Source organism: Apus apus, chromosome 11 (genome assembly GCF_020740795.1).
Source record: "Apus apus isolate bApuApu2 chromosome 11, bApuApu2.pri.cur, whole genome shotgun sequence".
In the NCBI taxonomy this organism is placed as follows: Eukaryota; Metazoa; Chordata; class Aves; order Apodiformes; family Apodidae; genus Apus; species Apus apus.
The window spans coordinates 17954515-17979006 of NC_067292.1; the positions used below are offsets into that span (position 1 = coordinate 17954515).

Sequence of the window (24492 nt, forward strand, 5' to 3'; positions counted from 1 at the left end):
ATGGAAGTCCTGGGAATAGAAAGTACAGGCCTTTGCAATCTGGGCTATGAAAAGGGAATGGGATCTGCTGCCTTATGCTTTGTGGGTCTAATTACTGAGCTGCAGGCAGTGCTCCCAGGTGGGCTCTCTGGGACTCATCTGCTCCCCCCTCTCCAGTCTGACAGAAGTTACAGTGTTGCCTGAGCTCATCAGTTCTCATCTGAGCCCGGAAAGGATGCAGGCAGCTGAGGTGTTTGGGGTTCAGTGGGTGGATGCTCCTTCTGGCCTTCTTTGGGGAGCGTAGAGAATCTGCAGCTGGTCCCAAGCCCTGGTGGGGAATGTCTCCTAAACTGGGCAGGGAGAAAAGGTGCCATGTCCCCGTGTCCTGCAGCAGTGCTTATGGCAGGGGGGGGTCTCACTGAGCAGCACCTGAGTGTGGCAGAGACTTCCCACCATTCTGCAGAGTGTTTCTTCTGCCAGGCTGGCTTGATCCAGTCATCAGGACCCGTTAGGGATGGATGTTTGCAGAGATCTGTGCAACAACATCTGCTGTTCTTGGCTGGAAGGAAAAGCAAGGAGTTGGTCACCCTTCCAAGTCAAATCCTTGCATGGGATTGGCACTTGCTTGTTGATTTGGAAAGCACAGGCACCTACAGCAAATTTACCAGGGTGGGGGAAGAAAATATTCCTTGTTTTCTATCTGCAAGAGCCCACTCAGTCCCCAGAAAACCTGTTTCAGAGCCAGCCTTCCTTGTGCAAAAGGGCTTTTTGGCACCAGAAGGGCAGTTTGCTGGACTTGCAGCCTTGCACCCAGTGCAGCCCTCCAGGCTGTGCGTGCTCTTCACCTTGCCCTGTGCCCTGTTCTCCTGCAGCACAGCAGTGGGGTGTGCAGGTCAGATGCTGCCTCCAGCACTAGGGCTGCAATTTCAAGTGCTGCTGCCACCCAGCAAGAGGAGCAGAGCTTTCCTTTTTCCATCTGACAGGGAAAGCAGGAACGAGAACAAGTTTATCTTTCCAAAACGCTGCTCGAATGACAATTGTTTGTCATTTGCTAGAAGTCTATTTCTTTTTAAAGCTGGTTTTCTGATGTTCCATTCTTTTTCTTCTCCTGTTGCCCATTGTGTTTGTTTAGCATGCAAAACGAAGTTTGCTATCAAAGTTGCATTACAGCTAGAGTGGAAAATGAAGAAAAATGTCAGTAATTGCTGTTACCAGCCAAATTACAAAATGTTGATTCGATTTCCTGGAGTATTTTTAGGAGCAGGGAGCTGCCTCACTGGAGCAGAAAAAGACACACAAATGATTGTCTGTATTCTTGACTTGCTTTAGTTGGGAAGATGGTGGAAAGGAGAAGGTTGGGCAGAGAGGGGGGATGCTGAGCCTGGTGATAGATGCAGGAGTGGCTGTGCTGCTGCGGCTGGAGGAGTGACTGCATCTGTCCTGGGCATCAGTCCTCCAGCTGAACACCTCCTGTGCAGCCAGGTGGGGTTAGGAGGTTGCTGAGCTGAACCGAGACACCCCAGAATAGCCATGGGGTGTTTGTGAGGCTGCTTCTTTCCTCTTGACTGCCTGGGCAGTGTCTCTAGGAGGTCAATGGTGTGGTGTGGTGGGCATGGGCTTCAAACACCTGCCCTGGGCTTTTGTTACCAGGTATCTCCATAGAAGAACCTGCTGTGGATGATGTGTGAGGTCCAGCATTGCTGGCTCTTTCACCTGGCTGCAGGAATGTGCAAAATGTGTGAGTTTATGTGACATTACATCCATAAACCTGCTGGTGTTTCAAAACAATGATGAAGTGGCATCTTCCTCTCCACTGCTCACCTGGCTGCCCTCCTTCCCTCCTCCCAGCCAGAGCAGGAGGCACAGCAAGGTGTTGCTAGGTGGGTTTGCATTATTGGTTTTAGCTGCTGGTTGCAGGAGGTTTCAGCAGTGTTTTCTGGGGAGCTGCCTGAAGATTAATGAGGAGGTAATTATGTGTTACTATTAATATCAATGCTACTGGAATCACACAGATTATGTGTATGATATCTAGACATACACAGTTAAATATATACATAATGTATATATATTTGGTTTAGTGGCAGAACAGGGTTTGGAAAACCTTAGGCTGATGTTCACCTGCTATATTTATAGAATTATCTACACCTTTTCTTACCTTTTCTAATTATAGGGATCAATTTTAAAAGGAAAAAAAGTAATTACAAATGGAAAATCAAACCAGTTTTAGGATCACAAATGACCAGATGAAACTTCCTTAAGATGTTACTGTGATACTGGACAAAACTGGCTTTGTTTGACCCACAGTTCCCATCTTCTTCCAGCTCCCTGGGCCAGCACTCTTACCTGCTCTGCATCCCCTGGGAAGGAAGGGGCACCTCTCAGTCCTTGTGAAAGCAGGGGCAGGGCAGACAGGCCTGTTGACCCAACTAATTTAGTCCCAGCAGGGGATTTTAAACATTCTTTTTCTATCTTGTACATTTTTCATAGCTGCAGAGGACAATCCTTTGGGGAGGGATCTGCTCACTGGAGCAGGACTTCTGTGATGAGCTGTGCAGGTCCATTCACCAGGAGCCAAGAACATGGCATTAACATTCTGCTCCTCTGTCCTTTGTTATCTCTTCCCTAGGCTTGGAGCTATTCTTTTTAATTGCTTGTTGTTTTTTTTTTTCCCTGTCTCTCTAAATGAACTCTTCTCTCCAGTGGCAAACACTAGAAAAGGCTGGAGCGTGGATCTAGGATAATTAACAGGAGCAGTATCTCTTCTCAGAAGCCCTTCACAGCTTCCCCAGGCTGTCACTTTGGCTGGTTTTGTAACAAATGCTCTTCAGCCTGCACCACATCCTGCCCTTCGTGGTGGCCACACAGGGCTCAGAGGGGTGATGCTGCAGGATGGATGGGAAAACATGAGCTTTTGGTTCCTGACTGTCATCCCGCTTGGAAACGTGGAGCCACCTTCCTCCCCCAACCTCCCAGCTGCTCAGGCACCACAGGGAGCCTGTAAATCACAGACTCACAGAACTGTTTGGGTTGGAAGGGACCTTACAGGTTCCAACCCCCCTCCACGAGCAGGGACACCTCCCATGCTCAGAGCCCCGTCCAGCCTGGCCTTCAACACTGCCAGGAATGGAGCTTCCACAGCTTCCCTGGGCAACTTGGGCCAGGGTCTCACCACCCTCACAGGAAAGGATTTCTTCCTAATATCTAATCTAAATCTCCCCTCTTTCAGTTTGAAATTATTCCGCCCTTTTTCCTATCACTCCCTGACCTTGTAAAACATTTTCTCCCCAGCTTTCCTGGAGCCCCTTCAGGTACTGGGAGGTGCCCTAAGGTTTCCCTGGAGCCTTCTCTTCTCCAGGCTGAGAAGCATCAGAGCACTTTGGGGTGGCCTTGGGGTCAGGGCCATGCTGGGGGACTGTGCTCAGCCCCAGAGCTAACAGCAGCATGGCTGTGCAGGACCACCCCACAGCAGGTCATGATGCTGATGAGCTCCTCAGCCTGCACTAATTAGTCTCTCTGTGAAGTGTGTCAGCCTGGGGAGCACTGTACTGGTGCATTGGTGTGCTTCTCCTGCCTGGCCTCCACAGGCCCCTTTCTCCCCTAACTCAGCTGGGAAACAACCCCCAGATCTTGTCTACCCTCTGCAAACATCTCCAGATAGGGCTGATAGTTTGCATGGATGGGTTTTGTTCCTCCTTTACTTCCAAGACATTGATATCGTGAGAGTAAAACTGGCTGGTGTGAGACCCTGAAGGTTGGACACCTGTGGCTGTGGAGCTTAATGCTCCACAATGATGAGCAGCATCCAAGGGGCTGGAGGAGATGCTGGCAAGGATCTCCTGGTGAGGTTGGGGCTCCAGACTGATGCTTTTCTCCATGGGAGGAGCAAAAGGAAGATGTCTCAGCAGCAGTCCTGCAGCTCTCTGGCTCAGTGGTCCTCTGAGTGCTGAGAACTCCTGTTTTGCTGTATAAGAGCCATGTGGCATTTGGTGGGGCAGAGATAAAGGCAAAGGGGCTCAAAGTCTCTTCCTGAGTGAACAGCAGTTGGCAAGGAAGCCTGATGTGTGCAAGCTAAAGCTCCAGCTTGTGCTCCAGCTGATAACCTGGGCAGAAATGGAGCTGGACATCCATGTTCCCCACACACCCTCCCAGCACACCACCCTGCTCCAAACCTGGACACCTTCAATACCTTTGATCATGCAGTAGTTTGCTCTCCCTCTGCTCCAGTAATTATTTTCAGCTGGTGGAAAAGTCCTGTTGTTATCACTTTGTTTGGATACCACAGTCCCCCCAGGCATGCCTGCTGAGATGCTTTGCCTTCCCACAACCTACATCAGGTCTGGGTGTCCTCTGGTATGAGAAGGCTTCATCTGAGAGTCCTCTGGGGGGTTTAGCTTGTGCCACCTATGCTTTTCTCCAGGCCTCTGCAGTCCAGACCTCTCAAAGTTGAACAGCAACTACTTCCACTTCTTGGGCAAGGAACAATGATGATGATGATGATTGAGGCTTTTTTTTCCTGTTCCCCCCCCCAGCCCTTCCCTAATTCTTGGCCATTTGCATTGCAAACCTGATTGAGTGGGAGGGTGGGCTCGTCTGGCAGCCCAAGCCCACGCTGAGGAGATGGATGTGTCCATTGAAACCAACTGAATTTTGAATCCTGAATGTTGTCAATTAGCTCTCTGGGAAACAAACTTTGGGTGGTGTAATCAGCTGAGGTTTTTGATGAACTGATTCAAGAGACAGTTCTTGTCTCTTCTGAAAGGGACAAAATGATTGCACAAAAATTATACGTCTGGCTCCAATTTCTGGCTCTCGAGAGGGTGGGCATTTGGTGGATTTTGTTCTTTCTGTTTATGTGGAAGACGTTTTTTTTTGAGTCCCAGCTTGTTCTCTCTGTGCAGACATGTCATTTGTGCTGTGCTTTGTGCTCTACTTTTCATCTCAGTGAAGAAAGATTGGGTGGCAGAGCGGGTGCTCAGCAGCTGCCTTGGTGCTGGAGCTACCAAACACCTCAGGCTGACCAAAGAAAAGGGGCTTTTAAAACAAATCACTTGCTGGGAAGGTTGTCAGGAGGAACACGAAGCTGGAAAAACTGCCCAGGAGCTTGTCTGAACAAACATTTGAGAACATTTTTCTGTTTCTAATCGTATTTCCCAGGTGTTTTCCCAGGCAGCCTCCGGGCAGGGTCCCTGGAGGGGACAGGTTGGAGCTGGGAGCAGAGGATGAGGGTCAGGGAGGGTTTATCTGTGCAAATGGAGCAGAGAAGAATCACACCAGAGGTATTTCTAGTTGGGACTGGAGCTCTGTGGCCTTTTTATTTCAGGGCCATTCTGCATCAGAGGTTTTTCTTCTTCTAGGCAATGGAAAGATTCCAAGATCTTGCATTAAAACCAGAGAAGTGACTAAGATATTGAATTCTAATCAGCCAGTTCTGTTTGAGTCAGGTAAGCATTGCAAGAGATGGTAGGTTTTTGTTTAAGCTCCAGCCTTGCAAATTGCTCTGTGTGTGGTTTTTTTTTGGCTGGGTATGTGTGCAGAGGGCAGTAAGACTGAGCAACAAACACATCCAGCTGCTGCTTGGCAGGCAGAGCACACCAGCTGCCTGGGGGCTGCCTTGGGAGGGAGGTTTTCCAGGTGTTTTCTCAGTGGCAGGAGAAGAGAATGCAAAAGAAACAAAACAAAAATGGGAAAACACAGGCAACAGAGCACAGGGACTTCTTGCTTTACTAGTCTTTTACCAGTTCCCTGCCAGTTGTGTTTTCCACATCCAGCCCCCCATGTTTGTTGCTCTGATTTCTTCCTTTCCTATGTACAACTTTGGTGATAACCAAGACACCTGCACAATCTAAAAGGAGGAGGAAGCTGATTTAATTTCAACTCATGCTCTCAATATCTTACCATTTGCCTCTGGCAATTAGCAAATCATTCAGCTGAGCTCCCAACAAGCGTTTTTTTTTTTTACCCCTGTCTCTTTTGCAGTTCAGCATTACAGAGATTACAAACAGGAATCAGATTAGTTCAGGCTTCCATATCAAGCAGAAACAGGCAAAATATGAAATGTTCACTTGTCAAAGAAAAAGAGGCCATTTTTGGCTGATTCATACTGTTGGCAGTTTGTGCCAAAACTAAACAAACCCTGAGAGTCTCTCTCCTCCCCCCCAAAAAAAAGGTATTTATTGGTTTGAATGGTTAGCCTTGAAAATGGAGCTAAAAAGTAATAAGGAGAGGTTAAAAACATCACCCAAGGTATATATACTCTGCACCCCAAGTCTGTATATAATAATTAGCAACTTAATGCATTTGGAAGTGCCATCTTCCTGGCTTGTAGGCTGGGATTAAACCTGCCTTCTCTTTAATGTACTTGTGGGCAGAGTGACATTTTCTAGATCAAGTCATCTATCAAAAAGAGAAGAAGTTGAGGGTTTACATGCAATTTATTAGGGATTTGGCACACGCAGAGACTTGAAAATGTTTAGTACTGAACTAAATGTCTGTTATATTTAAGGTGATGACTGTGCTTAGAAACCAACTGTTGGGCTCAGTAAATCACTGCTGCACTGGTATATTTTTCAGGTGATCAATTGCACTGCAAACAGGCATTTTATTGTGTTCTTATCTTGTTTGGGGTTTTAATGAGCTTTTCAGGAGATTTTTCTTCTGTCAGTGAGTTGTTAGAGGGTCTAGCTACCTCTGACAAAGCAGAGACAGAAGACATTGACTATTTTTAATAGACTGAAATGGTTTAACAAGGTACAAAGGGAGACACAAGAGTTTAAATCACCCCAAATTTCCTTCTGTGTGCAGAAACAACGCCACCATTTTTTACTCTTAACAAGGCAGATCCTGGGAGGCCCCATTGGGTGTGGAGGGAAGGGGGAAGAAAATGCCCTTTCCCCCCCAGGCATTGCAGAGGGCTGGGGTGTCCCTGAGCCCACTGTGTCCCCAGGTCCATGATGTCCCCACGCCTGTGGTGCCTCCTGCTTTGCTGATGAACAAACCACCAAATGTCTGGGACTCAGAAACTGCCAGTTTATTGCCCCTTCCCTTTTTGGAAAGTGACATTTCTTTCTCTTTTCACCAGCAAGAGTTTAGAGCATGTTTCCCACCAACATCCTGAACTTTTGTTCTATCCACATCCAGCCTCTTTTCTGGGTGGCCTTGATGGGCAGAGCTGGGTGCTTTGTTCTGGCCAATACTCCACTGCATAGAAAATGTTCTTTTGGTTCTCTCGAAACCACTGGTGAAAAACAAAGTCTCTGGTCTGGATCAGAGGTGGTTTTGCAGCGTGGGACTTTCTGGGGATGTGGAGGGAGGCAGCTGGGATCTTCATGGTGCTGTGGCTTCCCCATCACAGCTGTAGGTAGGAAGGAGGTGCCAGGGAGGCTTGCACAGGGCAGGCTGCTCTTAGGTGAGACCTGGGGCTTCAGAGAGGTCTGTGGCTGCAGAATAAATCAGAGTGAGGAGCTGAACCAGCCAGGAAATAGAACAGCAGGTGGGAGTCTTTAAAAATGAGAAACTAAGCAAATGAGATGTCATGTTGTCATGGGCTCTGTCTTTGTGGTAGGCACCCAGTCCATGATAGCAGAAAGGGAAGCTCTGAGAGCTGTGCTGCAGAAAACAAAGGTCTTTTGCTGCCCCTCCCCATGATGCTAGAAGGTCACCTCACCTTCGGTGGTGCTGAAAGCACAGATGTGGATATCTGAGGTTTGTCTGGTCTGGGCAGGGAGCCTTCCCTGCCAGTGCTCAGCAGGGAACCAGGACCTCGTGGCTTCTCTCTGTGTTTCTGCAGGCAGAGCAGGTCCATCCTCTTCTCTCGTGGGACTGCAGCAAACTTCACAGGGGCTTCTTAGGTGGGGAGCCTTGAAACAAAATGAGGAAAGGGGGGTGTTTTATCCTGAGCATGCCAGATTCACTGTGCTTGTTTATGTGGAAGTTTTCCTCATGTATATATATTTTTATAGTTCATATATTCAGTTTACCTTGCGAAATGGGTGCCTTGTACTGAGGACTCTGCTGCCCTAGTGCAAAACTTTGTGCCCTCACATTCCCAGTGAGCATGCTGGTTTGAAAACTGGCTCTGGGCAGTGTCTGTGTTAATGAGAACACAGGTCAGGGAACAAGGAGCCAGAGGGAAAGCCAGATTAAAATATGAATATTACAATGTTGATATCTTAGTATTCAGTGGGTCTGAACACCTTCTTGCTGAGCAGCACTGCTGCCATGGCTGAGCACTGTGCTCCCCGAGTGCTTGATGATGGAGCAGGTGCCAAGGGAGTAATAAACCCATCAGTTTTCCTCTGGAGAAGGCAGAACTGTTCCCTGTAGGTGTTTCAGTCTAAATCATCTTGCTCCAGTGCTGGAAACATCCCAGGTAGGTGGTGATCTATCTGCAAACATGTACCTGCTTCATAGAACATGGGTTCTGGGGGAAACCTCTGTCTGGAGTGAATGGTGGCCCCAGTATCAGCTCCTGCAAAGGGTCTCTCCTCCATCCTCTCTGCTGATTTAAATGCAAGGTGCTGCCCTGCCAGCCCTGCTGGAAAAGCAGATCTGGTGGAAAAATACCTGCTGGGCTTTTTAAGACTGGCTGCTCACTCGACCTATTGGTGGCACTGAATCCTGTGCAGGGCAAGTGTGTCTGCCCCAGTGTCTGCAGCTTTGAGTTATTCCCACTGCAAAACACATTTTCCATTGATTTCACACGGGGACATTTGGCAGGAGATAAAGACCATCCTTTAGTAAGAGCCAGGTGTCCACCACAGCCCCAGGTGCCCACCACAGCCCTAGGTGCCAGCTTGCCACGGCCGAAGGAATTCCAGCCAAAACTGCCACGTGATGAGCATTTGTGTGTCAAACTCATCCCAAGCTGCAGCTGCCTGGATGCACTTCTGGCTTTGGACAGCCTTGGCAGAGGTACCTCAGCTTCTGGAAGTCCTTCTCTTATTTAATTCTGTATGAGTGGGGCAGGTGAAGGAGATACTTGGGTAGGGTCTTGGGAAGGATTTAGCAGGGTTCTCCAGAAGAGTACAAGGAAAGTTGATTAGCTCTTTAGAGTCAAAGTTACTTGGCTCCTGACTGGTATTTCTCTTGCTCTGCTTGGAATAATTTCTCTCACTCTGGGGTTTATGTTGAAAAGGTTCTTTGAGTTCAGAAACTAATGATCAAGAGTGACCATCTGTGACCCCTTGGTAGGCATCTGGATGTACAAGTTCTGTTTCTGAGCTGTGGAGATAACACAGCCCTGTTGCTGCTGGGACTGGAAGATGCACCATCAGATATAATAATGCTTTCCAGCTGCACACGTTGTTTTTTTTAGTTTTCCCTCAATGAAAATGAGCTTTGCAGGTGGCTGACACTGGGGGATAATTTGTTTCCGTGCTCGTTTGAAGCCCTGGAGCAAACCCAAAGCTGTGAATTGAAGATGGAAATAAGAAGTAGAACATGGTTTCAGAAAAACCTCCCTTTTCTGTGCTGGAGAAGCAACTAAGCTGCTGATGCAAACCTTTCATCTGCCCAAGGGAAGGGTTATTATCTTCAGCTAAAGCCAATCAGGTGTTGAGCAGCCTTTGAGCAGCACATCCAGGCAGTTATTTGCATGAGAAATACTCTGGAAAGATGAGACTTTGATCTACCTGCAACTTCTGAATTCCCATTATGTTTTCTGATTGTACCACCCGTTGTGAGAGGCTGGGACATCTTCCCTTGGCTGAGCTGGAAGCAGAGAAGGGAATTTCATGCTCTGCTCCTCCCTGTTATCTTTCCATTCTTCTCATAACTGTCCTGCTCCTCTCTGTAGTTGAAGAGAAGGTTGGAGAACCATGTTAATGATAGCAAGTCACAGGCCATTGGCCTGGCCTTTGGGAGACAGGGAGATGCTGGGAAAGAGGTGCTGGCAGGTAGACTTGAGGCCCTTTGGGTTGGGAGGGATCTCTGCAGGGCTCTTGTCCCTGCTAGTGGGACTGTCAGCAGCCCTGGGCTGGGGCAGCCCTGGCTTTGTCATGCTGGGCCTGAAGACAACCTGGGGTGCCCCCTGGGTGAGCTGCACCTGCCTTGCTCCTGAAGAGCTTAAGGAAATAATCTTGGGGAAATTCCAGAAACACCTTTCTCTTTTCCTTTTTTCTTTCCTGCTGGAAAATGCTGATTCACTCGAAGTGCTGGGCTGATCTGGATGAATGTAGCTGGAGCTTCTCACCTGACCCACCCAGAACTCTGGCTGATGGGATGCTTGGCTTGAGTTTGTAATCCCTGAGCTGTTGGACACCTTTCTCCAACGTGCCCTCAGTCTGGAAAAATGGCAACGTGTTTCAGAATGATCTGGACCATGTGCAAACAAGGATGTGGCAACTTCCCAGGGATCTTCTTTAGCTTGGTTGCTCCTCAAGCTGCTTGCTCACATGTGAACGTTGGCTGGGGTTTTGGGGGAGCAGTGTGTTTGTTTCTGGAGTAGGCAGGAGGCTCAGCACTTGCTCTGGGCTGCCTCCCCCTCTCCCTGCTCATGCAGCAGTAATTACTCCCTGAGTAAATTCAGTTAATTAAGCCCACTGAGGAGATGCTCTCACAGCATGGTGGTTGCTCTTTAAACTCCCACGTAGGAGGCAGGAGTATCACACTTTCAGGACTCTTCTTTTTCTTTTAAATAGTTGGATGTGAACCAGCAGGGAAAACTGTTTCCCTCTCCCCAGTATGTTTATCTGGTCAAACCATCCCTGTGTATTTAAATGGCAGTGGGTGGTGAGCACTCTACAGCCCTTTTCATGCTCAGATTAGTGGCTTGGACCCTGATCTTTCAGAAGCTGCTGTAGGTTGAAAACTGTGTGTTTGGCTCCTATTTCTGTCCATGAAATTAGGTCCCAAGTGGCAAACAGAAGATCTTTGCCTGCAGAAGGCATCTACCTCTGAGGGTGCACATTGTGCTGCTGCAGTGTCACTGGTTGGAAAAGGGAGAAGGTGGCCTGGAACAAAAAAAAACACTTGAATTGCCTCTATTTTTCTACTTGGATGAAAGGCAGACCTTTTGTTTTGGAAAGGAATCAGGTAGATGTGGCCTCCAGTATGCAGAAAAAAAACCTGTGTAACATAGATGTCTTTAATGATTTCTTCATTTAAAGCATCACTAGGACATTATAATATCCAGCTTAGCTAGTTGGGGTTATGGGTTCAGTAAGTTCTTTAATCAGTCATACTAATGATGTAAGAATTCTTAAAATGAAAAGCTTATTCACAGCCAAATGTTTGGTAGATGAAAGATTTTAATTTTCTTCCCTGAAAAAAAAAAGAGAGAACAACCTGTTGTGATTTTATTTTCTTCTTAGTTTCTTGTGGGAAGGTGGAATGTTTGACAGCTGTGGTACCTGGTGCTCATCTAAAGGTTTTCATTTCAAAGGGCTTCAGGATATGTGACCACTCCAAAAGTCTCCACCAAAGGGCAGTGCTGGGAGGAAGGGTTAGAGAGGCTGGAAACAAAGAGCCTGAATTCTTGCATCACAAAATATCCTACTGGGCATAACCCGTGTCATTGGATCTGAGCCATGCACATCCCTGGCATCATGTTCCCAGCTGGGCAGGGCACTAAAACCTCTGCAACAGCAACAGGGCCATGGCTGAGTGCCTGCAAACATCCCAGGAAATGCCCTGGGTCAGGCTCAAATACCCAGTGAGTGCTGCTTATAAATTTTCATCTGACTTTATTAAGTCAGCTTATGACTTCAGTCATTTCTTTAATTAGCCTTATTCTTAATGCACGAGGGCTTAAAATCAAAACCAGCTTCTCAGCCAAGTTAACATTCAAGCACAATTAAGTTGAATAATATGATGGCAGAATATGAAGAAATAAAAGACCATTTTTGGCAGCAGCAGCATATCCATTATTACCATGGGAGACCATGTGGAATGCAATAAAATACAACAATAGATATTTTCACAGCAATATGCCCCAGCCACAAACCCTTAGGCACTTTGGTAGGTGTTCATAAACACTAACTGGCTTCTGAAAACTATCATTTTAAGCACTTGGTGGGTGATGCTGATGTTAAAAACTGCTCCTGTGCCCGAGAGTCAGAGTTGGATTCCCAGGCTGTGCTGGTGCTGGTGTTGTGAGAGCTTTGGTGACAGCCCAGCCTTGGTCCTTGGCTGTGCCCATGGTGGAAATGCATCCTCTGGGTTTCTTCCCCCTGGGGAATGTTCTCTGCCCAGGAGTTGCTCCGTGTTGCCCTCATCTGCTGCCAGAGCACGGGGACTGTTTGCTCCAGAGTCAGCTCTTTCTGACGGGGTTTCACAGCTGCATCTTCAGTGGATTTGGCTGTGAGAACAACAAGGCAGGGGAATCCAGCTTGCAGCATCCCCGACAGGGCTTGTAGGATGCAGTCAAGTGGTTCCAGGGCTCGAGAAAGATGATAAATCTCTGAGAGCATTAAGATAAAGGAGTGAAAGAGCTTGTTTTGCAGAGGGGTGCACTTGCCACCTCGGGCTGAAGCTTGTGCCAGCAGATTTGCTGCCAGCAGCTCCCACCCCGTGTGTCCTGTGCTGTGTGTCCAAGCTGAGAGATGAGGTTTTTATACCCCAACAGACATCAGCTGCCCCAAAGATGTGTGTGATTCAGTAACCTGTGCTTTCCTGGCGTGAGGCAGGTTGGGTGACGCCTTCCTGGCAGCCAGCATCTCATGGGATGGAGATGTTGGTGTTCAGCTCCCAGCAGGTCCCACAGCTCAGGAGTGGTGGTGAAGGGGTCCCCAGCACCACCACCTTGGGCTCTGCTTCTGGGGAGGACCCAGGCATGGATACCACACTGGTATTGAGAGCATCTTTTTCCCTAATCCACTTAAAGCTGGCAAGTCAGGCAGAGCAGGGCTGAGCTTAGTTAAATAAACACCTTTCCAGGCCATAAATGGATTGATCAAATATAATTCTATTAAGAGATCATTCCAGTGCTTGAAGAGCACTAATCATTGGTGTGGGAAGCTGAGGCACAAGGAGATTAGCAACAACCTTTCTTTCCTGAGCAGGGTGGCTGTTGAGATGCTGTTCTGTAAACTACATGTTCATGTATCAAGAAGCAATTGTGCTGTTCTGTCCAGAGGCAGCCTCAGGTGGGAACCCTGCACAGCCCCACAGGTGCTCCAAGGGGGCAAAAAATAAATGGTGCACATTTTTAATCCAAGCAAATGGGAAAAAAAAACCTAAAAATGGATTTCTGTGCCTCAGGTGGTGTTGCCAGGGTGGGTATTTGGGAGGAAGGCAGAGGAGTTGCTGTGCTGGGTGGGTGCAGAGTCCCCCCCCCCCACAGGCCCAGCCCAGGGAAGTGCACAGGTCTGCTTTTCCCCCTCAGGGGATGCCCAAAATCAGGTAGGAACCCATCCTGACTGCAGGGATGCTGGAGATGCAGAGATGTGGGGATGCACTGGGTGGCACCAGCCTTTGCCTTCTCTTGAGGCTGTGGCCACCGGTGGCTGGGGGATGCTGAGGGGTGGGTGACACTGTGGGTGGGTATCTGGAGTTAAGCCTAAACAAATCCTAACCATCTCCTTCATCTGCCCTTCACATTAAAACATTGTTTCTCTCTCTTTCTTTTTCCTGCTTTCTCCCCTGCCTTCTTCTCCTCCTCCTCTTCCAGCAATGTGGACACCAAGGAGCTGTGTGGTGAGTGTGGTCCCTCTCTGGGGACAAAAGCAATTGTTATGTGTCCATGTTGAAGAAGGATGTGTGAAACCCTTCACAAGGCTGGTGGGACCGTGGTGGCTGTGGAGCTGGGGGGGCCTCAGCACTTCTGCTACTTCACCCCCTTATTCTATAGGAAAACTGGCAAAGCTTTTCTTCATTTTCTTGCAACACAAAAGGGGCCAGAGCTGAGTGCAGCACTTGGTTTCCATTCAGTAGCAAGCTGGAGTTTGATTTCTGGCAATGTGGTGCCTTCCAGCTCCGTTCTGAAGCTCAGCAAACCCTCTGCAATGTGCAGAAGGTGTTTCTCCTCTGGCAAAGGGCTGTGTTTCCCACCAGGCTGCCTGAGGTGCTGCACCCCCCATGGCTCACAGAAATTAAAGGCTGAAAAGAAAAAGCTCTGACCAAGCTTTGTCCCACACCTTGACCAGAAAGGGAATATTTCCTGCTGGGATTTCTGAAGGGCTTTGCCTCTCTGGGAGGTGACTCGGGCACGGGGCTCCTGCTGCTCCTCCAGGTGTGTTTTTCCATGGACACTTAGGAAAAGTTTCCTGTGCCCCAGCTTTTTGGCAGGAGATGGGTGGACAGAGGTGTGTGGCCTTGCAGGGGGCTCCTCTGGCTCTTCTCCTCTCATCCAGGATGCACAAGAATATATAAAGCCACCCCAGCAGGTCCTCACCATTGACCTTCATCACTTTGCCAGTAGTTACAGCCTCCAGAGGCCGGGCTGGGCGTGGGTTATGCCAGAAAGGTGCTTGCTGGGATGCCTGTGCCAGCACCAGTTACTTGTTGGGACATTGGGAGCATCTTCAAAGGGATTTCTTGAGCCCTGCATCTTATATGAGAAACTTGACGTGGTTTAACCCCTATCAGCCAGCACCTCATCAAGTTCTGGGTTTTTTTCCCCTGCCAACGAATGCAACAACCAGCAGCACCCAGACTGCCTTAAACGTGGTTGTTTATTATCCCAGTCATGGCTGGGAGTACTTCATATGCCCAGGAAATGCAGGTACAGCTACCAAATTGTGCCCCCTGCCCTTCAGGTTACAAGAAATGTGGACATGGAACAGTACAAACTGTCCAGAGAACTGAGATGTGCTCTACAAATGGGAGGTGCACATCGACCTGGTGCAAACTTCCAGGGTGGTGGGTGATGGCTTTGCTGGGGAGTGATGGGTTTGGGGCTCATCTCCTGAGCATCTATCCCATTGTTCTCCACAAACATGTGGGAGCCATGAGCAAGAACCACTAGGACAGGAAGAGCTGATCTCAGGTGTTCCTGTGAATAGATAAGGCTGAAACAGCAGAACTGGACACTGTGGTTAAGTTTCCCTCCCAGGTGCTCCTTGGTTGTGCTCTGCCCACAGCAGCTTATTTCTCCTGAAACACAGGAGCCCAGCTAAAAAGCTTTTCCTTTACCTTTCAGACCTGTTCAGTTTTTCTTTCCCAAGTAATAATAATAACACAAGTAAACACACTGCAGTGAGAATAACCTGGTTATGGTGGAACAGCAAACAGCTGCTGTCAATCACACCGTGACATTCCAGCTTCTGCCAAAATCTTCCCCTTGGCTCTGTCCTCAGGCTGTAAATAGCTATAGGCACTTCTAATTAAGCCAAGAGAACCTAATTAGTGGGTTTGTTTCCTGGAGTTTGTCTCGTTGCATTCTGCAGAGATGTCACCTTGGTGTGAAGCTTCATGTCTGATCTCTAAGGAACGGAGCTGGTGGCTTTTAAAGAATGTGTCAGTCACCCAGAAGCCAGGAGGGGTGAGGATTGAGGATGACATGGAGAAAATGTGGACTCCCTCTTCATAGAGGACTTGTGCTTTTGGGCCCAGCTCGTGGCTCTGTTCTCTTCTTTCTGAGGCATATTTGGCTCTCAGAGACCTCTGCAACTTGTGACGGGTGGCCTGAGGTGCAGATGTGATGGGCATGTAGGGAGTCAGTCCCAGCTGATATAAATTGGGGTGAACCTGGCAGGTACTTGGATGCTTTGAGTGGCAAAGACTGTAAAAGGAATGGAAAGAGCCGAGATGTGGTCAAATGCAGAAGTGGGCATGGAAATACTGCAGCAGCTGTTCTTGTCAGTGGGAGATACCACCACTCCCCACCCCTGCAGGACAAGCTGTGACTTTGGCTCAGGCTACAGAATACAAAAATATGCTTGAAACAGCCCTCTCAGGTTTTGCTTTCCACCAATAAATAGGCCTTGCTGTCTCACCCAGCCTTGAAGCACTGACTCATGTCCCTCTTGGTGTTCCCAGATTATTTTGCTGACCACATGGGAGACTACGAAGACGTCTTGGCCTCTCTGGAGACACTGAACCTCTCCATCCTGAAGGCGATGGACTACACCAAACGGGTGAGTCCTCCTCACTGCTCCGTGTGCTCCATGGGCTGGGGGCAAAGGGTGCCAATGTCAACTGAGAGCCTAAATCCCAAGGTCCTTGCCCCACTCAGCAGTGTTGTCTCCTTGTGCCGTTGCCTTCCTGCCACGTGTGGATCATCTCAGCAACAGGGCGGCAGTGGATTTTTGTAAATAACAGAGGAATTTGGGAAATCTTGGCCAGACTGTGAGCTGAGGTGGCAGTAGATGGTAGCATGGTGGCTCTGAGGCAGAGCACTGTCCTGTTTTGGAGAGGCAGTCCTGGCTGTGCCGTGGCTTGTGCTCAGGGTTGCCTGAAGCTTGAAGGTTCTCCAGGTGTCTTCAGACAACAAGGCCTGTGAGTCTCTTGGGTGGGATTTTGAAAGCTTGAGTTCTTGGTAATGTCATTATAAGGCCTTTTGGAAATATCCTACTATAAAACTGCTGTTAAGTACAGCTGGGGTGTTGGAAGGCATCCTGCCTTCCAGAAATACAGTCATTCACGTGCACAGCTGCTGTGGTAGGAACTAGAGGACTGTGTGTTTGAAGGACTACAAGGGAAATGTCCTGGTTTATGTGTTCAGGATACCTCCAGCTTCTACAAAAATCCCCTGTGTACCTTAATGATACTGTCAGTAAGTACCACTGGGCAGTGGCAGTGATAGAGAAACATAGTGCAGGTTATTTATCTATACCTAGAACATCGATGCTGATGCACCAAGTGTGGGAGGTGCAGTGTTCCTTGGTGTCTCACCAGGAGGAGAGAAGTGTTTATAGAGCCCCTGTTCCTTCGAAACCCCTTTTCTGTCCTTTCCCTAGCAGTGGTGACTGAGCTATACTGGTGATATTTATTACCTTATAGATATCTCAGTGATTCACTCCAGCTTGCTGTTTGTGATGCCTTCTACCACTGCTTTTGGAATGCCAGGTTAATATATGTGAGTAATTCCTCCCCATATTTTGCAGGGTGGCTTATTCCCTGTTTGTGGGTATTGTCTTGCATAAGGAATCTGCAGGAGAAGCAGGATGGTAATTTGTAATCTGAATCCAAAAGAAGAGCATCTTTCACCCTCCTTGGTGCAGCAGCTCCTGGGAGGATTCACCTGCCTTAATTGCAATGACTTAATTGATTGACCTAAACATGAGCTGGTCGCTCCTGTCATGATCTTATGGAGGGAACTGGGGAGATCCAGAGGCCTGGAGACATCTTTCTCCTGTGACTGAAAGATCTCAAATGTAGACATCTCCCTTCTCCACAGCTCCATCCCAACATTCCCAAAGCCAGCAGCAGCTCCCACCTTGTGCTGCTGTAACCAGGAGCCCCGTGCTGATGTCAGGGCGTTTAGGAGGTGCCTACACATAAATATATTTTTAGAAAAAATGGGTCAGGGCAAAGACTGCCAAAGCAGCAGGTTTTGGTAGGAGCCAGGTGCAGTTTTATGCCCCCCAACCCAATGCTGGAGCCTGTTGCTGTGTCTCTGCAGCTTTTCCCCAAGGCCAGATCCCACAAGGGGCTTGGTGTTGATGCTGAGCCCCCTGACTCGTGAGCTCTTTGCTCGCAAGATGCTCCTGCTTCTCTCTATTGACATCAGTATTTCATCAGCTGGAGAAAACTATTGATCATTGAGAATGTTCTTCATTCCCTCCCTCTCCCCTCCATTAAAAGAAGCAGTCAGTGCAATGACAAATGAAGCCAAACCCCCCCCTGTGCTGGCTGCTGCCGAGAGGTGCCTGATAGCCCTGGTATTTAATTGCTGTTTGTATTTCTCACCTTAAAAGACAGCTGATTATTTCTTGCTCCTAAAAAGAGAAAGCAGCAATTATCTCATGCTGGAGGAGCTCATGAAGTAGCAGCAGTAATTAGATTCAATAGTGGAAGGTCTCATACAGCAAAACAAAATCTGGCCTGGTAATTATTTTCCCATACGGCGATGACGGTGCCGTGTTGAAGGGACTGGCAGTGACAGTGGGGAATGCAACAGTGAACTGGGGAGAAAAAGCAACTTTCAGGATCTGAAAAAAGCCAATAGTGAGGAGTGTTCTTATGTAGTTCTCATTTACTGTCTTCCAGGGCAGTCAGCAAATACTAAAACCAACGTGACCGGGAAGGACATGCTTTGTGTGCATCAGTGTCGATGGGAGCTGGGGGGGGATCTGTCCTTCCCACTTGGTTCCTGATCCCTGCTCGGGGCTGCCCACTGTGGGATGATGCCCAGAGATGCACCAGTGCCCAGCAATGCCTCCAGCATCCCTGCCAGGCTCTGGGAGTGCCCAGGATGAGGGATGAGCCCCCCTGGGGCTGCTCCTGCTCCCTGCGTCTGCCCAACCAGCATTTTGCAGCACTGGGCATGGAAAGACCAGCACGGCTGAGCCTTAGGAGAGAGGGAAACCTTTACAAGCAGTCTGTGAAGAAATCCCAAAAAATGCTGAGTTAAGAATGCCCTCAAAGAAAAAGCAGCTCAGATTTAAGGTTAAACTGTTCCTGTCGGGCAGCAGTCAGGTATGGGTGGCCATCCTTGGTGTGAGCCCTGTCCCAGCTGGTGTAAGCCTTGCCAGCTGGAAGGAGAGTGCTTGGAAAGTAGAGCTGCCCAAAACCAGAGCTGAAATGGCAGCTCCCCATCATGCACGTGGAGTGGGATGGAGCTGATCTCACTGGTGCTGGCTGGGACAGGGCAGGGAAGGGCTGTGCCTCTCCTCCTCTCGTGTCGTGGACCCAAACCACCTGCCAACGTGTTCTCCTCTGAGCATCATTATTTAGATACACATAAATCATAAAGTGAAAACAGCATGTACTGACCTCCAGTACCAGCTGCTGATGCTCCAGCAGCACTTGGGAGCTCAGAGGTGTATGCACACAGGTTTGTAGCCATCATTTGTGAGTTAAATTGTTCCTGCTGCAATTCTCATCTCTGCCCTGTGACATGTGGTGGCTGTGAATAATTGACAGTGGCCTCCTGGGGCTGGGTGGGAGCCTCTGTGATGGATCTGCTCTCCCCACTGCTGGTGCCAGGGTGGCTCTGGGTCTCCCCTGGCATCCAGGAACCAGCAGCTCACTCCACAGAAGGGCTTGTTTGAGCAGTGCAGTCACAGCCCCAAAATGAGCACCATCTGCCACCAGTCTTGGATGCTAAAAAAGATGGATGGGTTTTTGGTTTCTTTGTTGTTTTTATAGCACAGTCCAGAACAGCAATGAGTGCTCTCATTTGTATTCTTACCTGCCAAAATTAAGCTTGCCAAAGATGATACTGCTCTTTTTTTGAATGATGACACCTCGAGATAAAATAGATGGTGGAAATAATCCTTAAAAATAATCTTTTCCACCCACTCTCCAGCTAATCCTTTATCTCATCCTTTCATTTTACTTGAGCAGGTTTTCTCCTGCTCTGCTGAACAAACCTGGTGCTCATACCAAGGTTGTCCCTGGAGCAGTGCATGGGAACAGCTTATCTCCTGGTGATTTTTGTACCTGCCGAAGCCCAGGAGATCCTGGGTTCTCATTGGCTTCCTCTTGGAAGTGTTTGGCTCTTTAGGGGTTGGGATGTTTGCCCAAAGGACCGGTTTTCCTTTTCTGGGGGGCTCAGAGCATCATTCATCCTCACATTTGCAGACAGAGATCTGCTCTGTCAGGGAGGGATTAAGAGCTAATTAGGGTTTATTAGCTGCTTTTTTGCCCCTTTCTTGGATGGGTGATTTTATGATGAACCACCAGCTTTGAAACCCTTCCATGATGCAGTTCAAGGTGTATTCATGGTGAATGGTTTTGGCTGCAAAGAATGCTGATGAGGCAGTGAATTGGTAAAGGCAGAGTCATCTTTCCACATTTTTTGAATGAAACGTTCCTGAACAACATCAGTATCAATTTCTCTAGCAAGAAAATAAGGATGTGAATTTCTGGAGAAGTTATGGAACTTTATAGTTCAAGAGTAACTTAAAAGGAAACAAGGCACATTCGTTTAGCTTCTCAGAAAGTACTTCTGCAGCTCTTCTCTGACATTCATTTTAAAACAATATTGTATTGTAAAGCAGCAAGTGCTACTCCAGTTCTACAGGAGCTGAATTTTGCCCAACTTTCCCATTCAGACTCCAGCCCAGAAGCTGATTCTCTGGGTGATGCCACTCAGAGTGATTTCCTTGCCAGTCCCACAGGGTTGTGTGTGAGATCCAGGAGCTAGACTGCCAGGAGCCCAGCAGGGCTGGCAGGGGGAAGAGTCTTAGGAAGGTCTCTCTTGGGGATTATTTTTAGATGGAGATGTTTATTCACTGCTCTTCTGCTTGTCTGTCAGTGCAAAATTCATATACATCATTCCTCACACTCTGAGAAGGAACAGCATCTTCTCTCCAGGTCCTGCCTTGGCTCCAGGTCTCATGGACCTCCTACAGGACATGGTCTTCCTCCTCCTCCCTCCTGTTTTGAGGCTAGTAGATAAACCGTAGGGTGAAGGGAGTAAATCCACCAGACATCAGTGCTGTGTCTTGCCAGAAAGTCCAAGAGCAGCTTTGGAGGAGCCACCAAAAGGGACCAAGTCAAGGCTGGCACAGCCAGCCTGAGCTTTCAGCAGCTTGACCATCCCACGCCCTGACGTCTGCAGGGTCTTTTCAGTAGGTCCTGTTTGGAAAACAAAATCTGTACTTTCCTCAGAAAACAGAGATAAAATATGTATTAATTTACAGTCTTTTGGGTACTAAAAACAGCTAATTAGGAACTTGTGTGAAGGGAAAAGCTAATTATAGCCAGGGTGATCAGAAGCAGGAGACTGCACTTTGTTTCCAAGCCTGTTCTTTGCCTGCACCTGCTCAGGGTGCAGAGGGGCTGTTTGATCCACAGGTGACCCCAGGAGGTGACTGTGGGCCAGCACTTACCTGCCCCCCTATCCAATGAGAACTGATGGGGTTATCCTGCAGCAAGGAGATTTTTCTAACAATGAGAAGGACTGTGATGAATTGCTCAGGAAGGGTCCATGGCAGGACACCTTCAGGACCTGACAAGACAAAAAGGAGCTGAGCAGGCTCCAACACCCAGATGTATAAAAGGAGGATTTCACAGCAGAAGGCTTAAAACCCATGTGATGCCATAATCTTGGTTTATTTTTTAATCTGAACAGGTGTCTTGTTGCTTCAGAGCCATTTGGGGAAGGCTGAGGGTCTTTCATATGTTAATGCTTTCATATGTTAATGCTTTCATTTACCAACTATTTAAGTGTCTGTTCTCTTCAGGTTTCTTCTACTGATTATGTGCCAGGCAATCAGTTTTGTGTCTCAGCTTGTGAAGGGATCTAAGAGTCAGGGGGAAGGGAAAGGAGCAAGAGACAGGTCTGAGTGTTGCTCTAATTATAAGAAAATATGTCTCAGAAGAAAACAGGCAATTATGAGCAACGACTTTAAATCAGCCACTTGGAGGTGACAGCACAACACATGCCTGGTGTTTCAAGGATGAGTAGGTGGAAGATAACCTCTCCTTCATGCCAGGATGAGGTCTGACAGGGGTGTTTCATGGTGTGGCAATGGGTTTGTTGATGGGTTGCTGGGTTTTTTTAACTGGAGGAGAAGTGTGGGTGAAACAGACTGGCTCTGGTTTCTGTTTGAAAAGGAGCTCTGGAGGTGGCTGGAGTTCGTAGAAACTGGAGGAGCTGTCAGTGTCCCCAGGCTTGGTAAATGCCAGCCAGTTTGGCCAGTTTCACTGACAACCAGCACTGGAAAGCCTGCTTGGGCTGCCAGGCAAAGGGAATGTGTGGGGTTGTCTCTGGGGGGTCTCCCAGTCCATGGGTGGCACAGGATCATTTATATTTCACATCCTGTAGTCTTAATGAGCTAAATAGTGACCTTTAAAAATGCCAGCAGAGAAGCTTTGAGATGCTCAACAGCCTCAAAAAATCTCCTTTCCCAGGCATTAGATACCCACAGGAACACAGCCACGGGAGCCCAGTGAGGGATGCCTGGTGTTGGCAAGTCCAAGCTCTCAACAGCACCAACATCCCAGTGGTAACTTGCTCAAACAACACCTCCCAAGAATGTTTTCATTAATCTGTGCCAGAATCTGGGCAGATTTGAGGCTGTTGGAGAGCTGGAAGAACCTTGGCAGGGCTTTGAGCAGCAGGCAGGCTTGTGTCTGTGATGCCAAAGTCTTTCTAGCCTTGAAAAAAATGGACTGGCTGGATGGAAAAGAGCTGGCTTGGAGAGGCCCCTCCACGAGCTTCTGGCACAAGGCAGCTTCACTGAGCAGTAATTATTATATTAGCTCCATAAATATTTTAACTTCTCGAGTAAAGCAAGGAGGAAATAACTCTTCAGGGTGGAATTAATAAGACCAAACCTCATTAAATCTCTCTAAGACAGACTGACAAATGTTTTAATAAGACGATGGGAAGGATTCCTTTGGAGCTTGTCCTCTTAATGACTTGTTTTTGTAAAACCAAGCAAGACAGAGGAGAGCCTGAAAAGCCTCTGAGCACAAGCATTTCAGACCTGGCTCCTGAGAGCAAATGTCACAGCTGGGCTGGCAAATGGCTGGGCTGGGGGTGGTGTGTGGAAAACCCACCATTGTTTTAATTTCAGAGCTATTGGGCTGCCAAAAAGCATCAGATCTCCATGGACACCCCAGTGTTCTTCTGCCCTGGCTGGTGTAGCTTAGTCCATCCACCCAAAGAATGTCCATGTAGGGAGCCAAGCTGATTTCAATGAAGATGTGAATCACCTGTATGATTTTTTTTCCTAAAGCTGAATCAAGATTATAGGCTGCAATGAGATAATTAAATCCCAACATTTAACTACACATACTCTTGCAGCCTTCTATTCTAAGGGCCCCCCAGCCCAGGGAACAGCCACCCTCCACTGAGGCAGCAATCAGATCCCCAGCACCAGCAATCAGAGCTGAGAGTTAATCAGAACCCATCTGTAATTATAGCAGAGCCTGCCTGAGCACCTGATTAATATATTTCTGGCTTCATTAGGGGCAAGGGGCTGGTCACAGGCAGGGGGGAGCAGCTGTGGAGGAGGGGAACAGCAAAAGAAACACTTTTGGATCCCAAATGCAGTGGCATGTCTTTGCCAAGGAGATTTATTGATTTAATACACCCTCCTCAGCCAGAGTGGGGACTGTGGAAGGTGCATTAAATGCTAAAATAACTGTCTGGGCAAAAGGGCAGTTTGGGCACAAAGTGAGGCCCTTCCCAAGGAGGAAGATGAAGGTACCTGCCCATGCAAACTTGTTCAGGTATAACACGTATGTCTGTGTGTGTATGTGTGTAATATGGTGTTTGGAAAGAATACACACACACACATATATAGTGTGTGTTTGTATTTCACCTTCTGGGTGAGTTGTGAGTGTATTTTTCTAGGGAGAGCAGAGATTGTCCAGCTCTCTGGGAATATTTGTGACTGCATTCAATTTTTTTATTTTTTTCCCCAACCCAAGTGCTCAGCCAATGTTTTCACATCCCTCCCTTGGCTCTCTGGCTGTGTGTCTGTCTGGTGGTTGTGTCTGTGCCACTCACAGAGGGGGCCCCAGTGTGCCCAGTGTTGGGGTGTTGTGAATCTCACTGTTAACAACCAGCCAGTGAGCAGGTTTTCCAAACCATCTGACCTTGCTTTTAGCCATTGCCAAGCCATGGAGGATGGAGATAACTCAGAGGCTGTGACTCGTTGTTGTGTTTCTAAGGCTTTGATAATCCCTGACAAGGGAGGTTCCCCTTCACCTGCCCCGTCTGCTGACATATCTCCCTATATCCCACATTGGTGCTGGCTTTTTGGATAATGGTGGTGCTGGGCTGTGCTGGGGAGCACTGGGGCTATGGAGGGAGCATGGTCTTGCTTGGAGAAAGGCTCAGATGGTGTCAGGGTGCTGCTGAATGCATCCTCTGGACCCAAGGAGCATCCTAGTGCTTGGTCCTCATGCAGATCTGCTGCAGCCCATGAATTGCTCTGAGCTGGTCCTGTCTCCAGCTGACCTGGGGTATTCTGTGCCAGTGAAAGAGCAACACAGTGCATGGATCCCTGCCCTCCTTGCACCTCCCTCCTCACCAGCCCAGCAGGCAGGAGACCACAGGGCACATGGCAGGGCCCTTCAGCTTGGCTCTCCAGTGACGATGGCCACATCTTCCTGTCCCCCCAGAAACACCCTGGCTGTGACAGGGGAGGCAGCATGTTTCTGTGTTCCAGAGGAGTCATTAACCACAGCACAGGTCGGGTGCTCCAGAAGCCAGCAAGTAACCCATGCTCCTCTACCAAGCTGGGAGTGAGAAATCAGCTCAGCCACCAGTTTCCCCAGCAGTGTTGTTCTTCAGCTCATTCTTCTTTTATGATTTAAAATAGAAGATAAAGGCCCTCTGGGTTCTTTCGGAGCTGCTCTGGTTGCCATGGAGATAACCCTTGTTAATCAGTTTGCCATAAAACAAGAATAGTTTGCTTTGGGGAGCTCAGGGTACTCATGTTGTGCTGCTGTGTGCCCAGCTAACTGGTGGTGCTGGGACCACCCCTGAGTTTGCTCATTGCCAGGGTCATG

General features: G+C 48.4%; 1 protein-coding gene across 4 annotated transcripts in view; it reads left to right on the top strand.

Annotated features, from left to right (window-relative positions):
* NECAB2 (N-terminal EF-hand calcium binding protein 2) overlaps nt 1–24492 on the top strand; it is a 73367-nt gene that overhangs the window by 44084 nt on the left and 4791 nt on the right. For 3 of the 4 annotated variants that reach the window (XM_051629278.1, XM_051629279.1, XM_051629277.1), the window contains exon 4: nt 15895–15992. In XM_051629278.1, coding sequence (XP_051485238.1) covers nt 15895–15992 — 98 coding nt within the window. Of the gene's footprint in view, nt 1–13585; nt 13612–15894; nt 15993–24492 lie in introns of all 4 variants that reach the window. The other variant, XM_051629280.1, reaches the window with a different exon arrangement.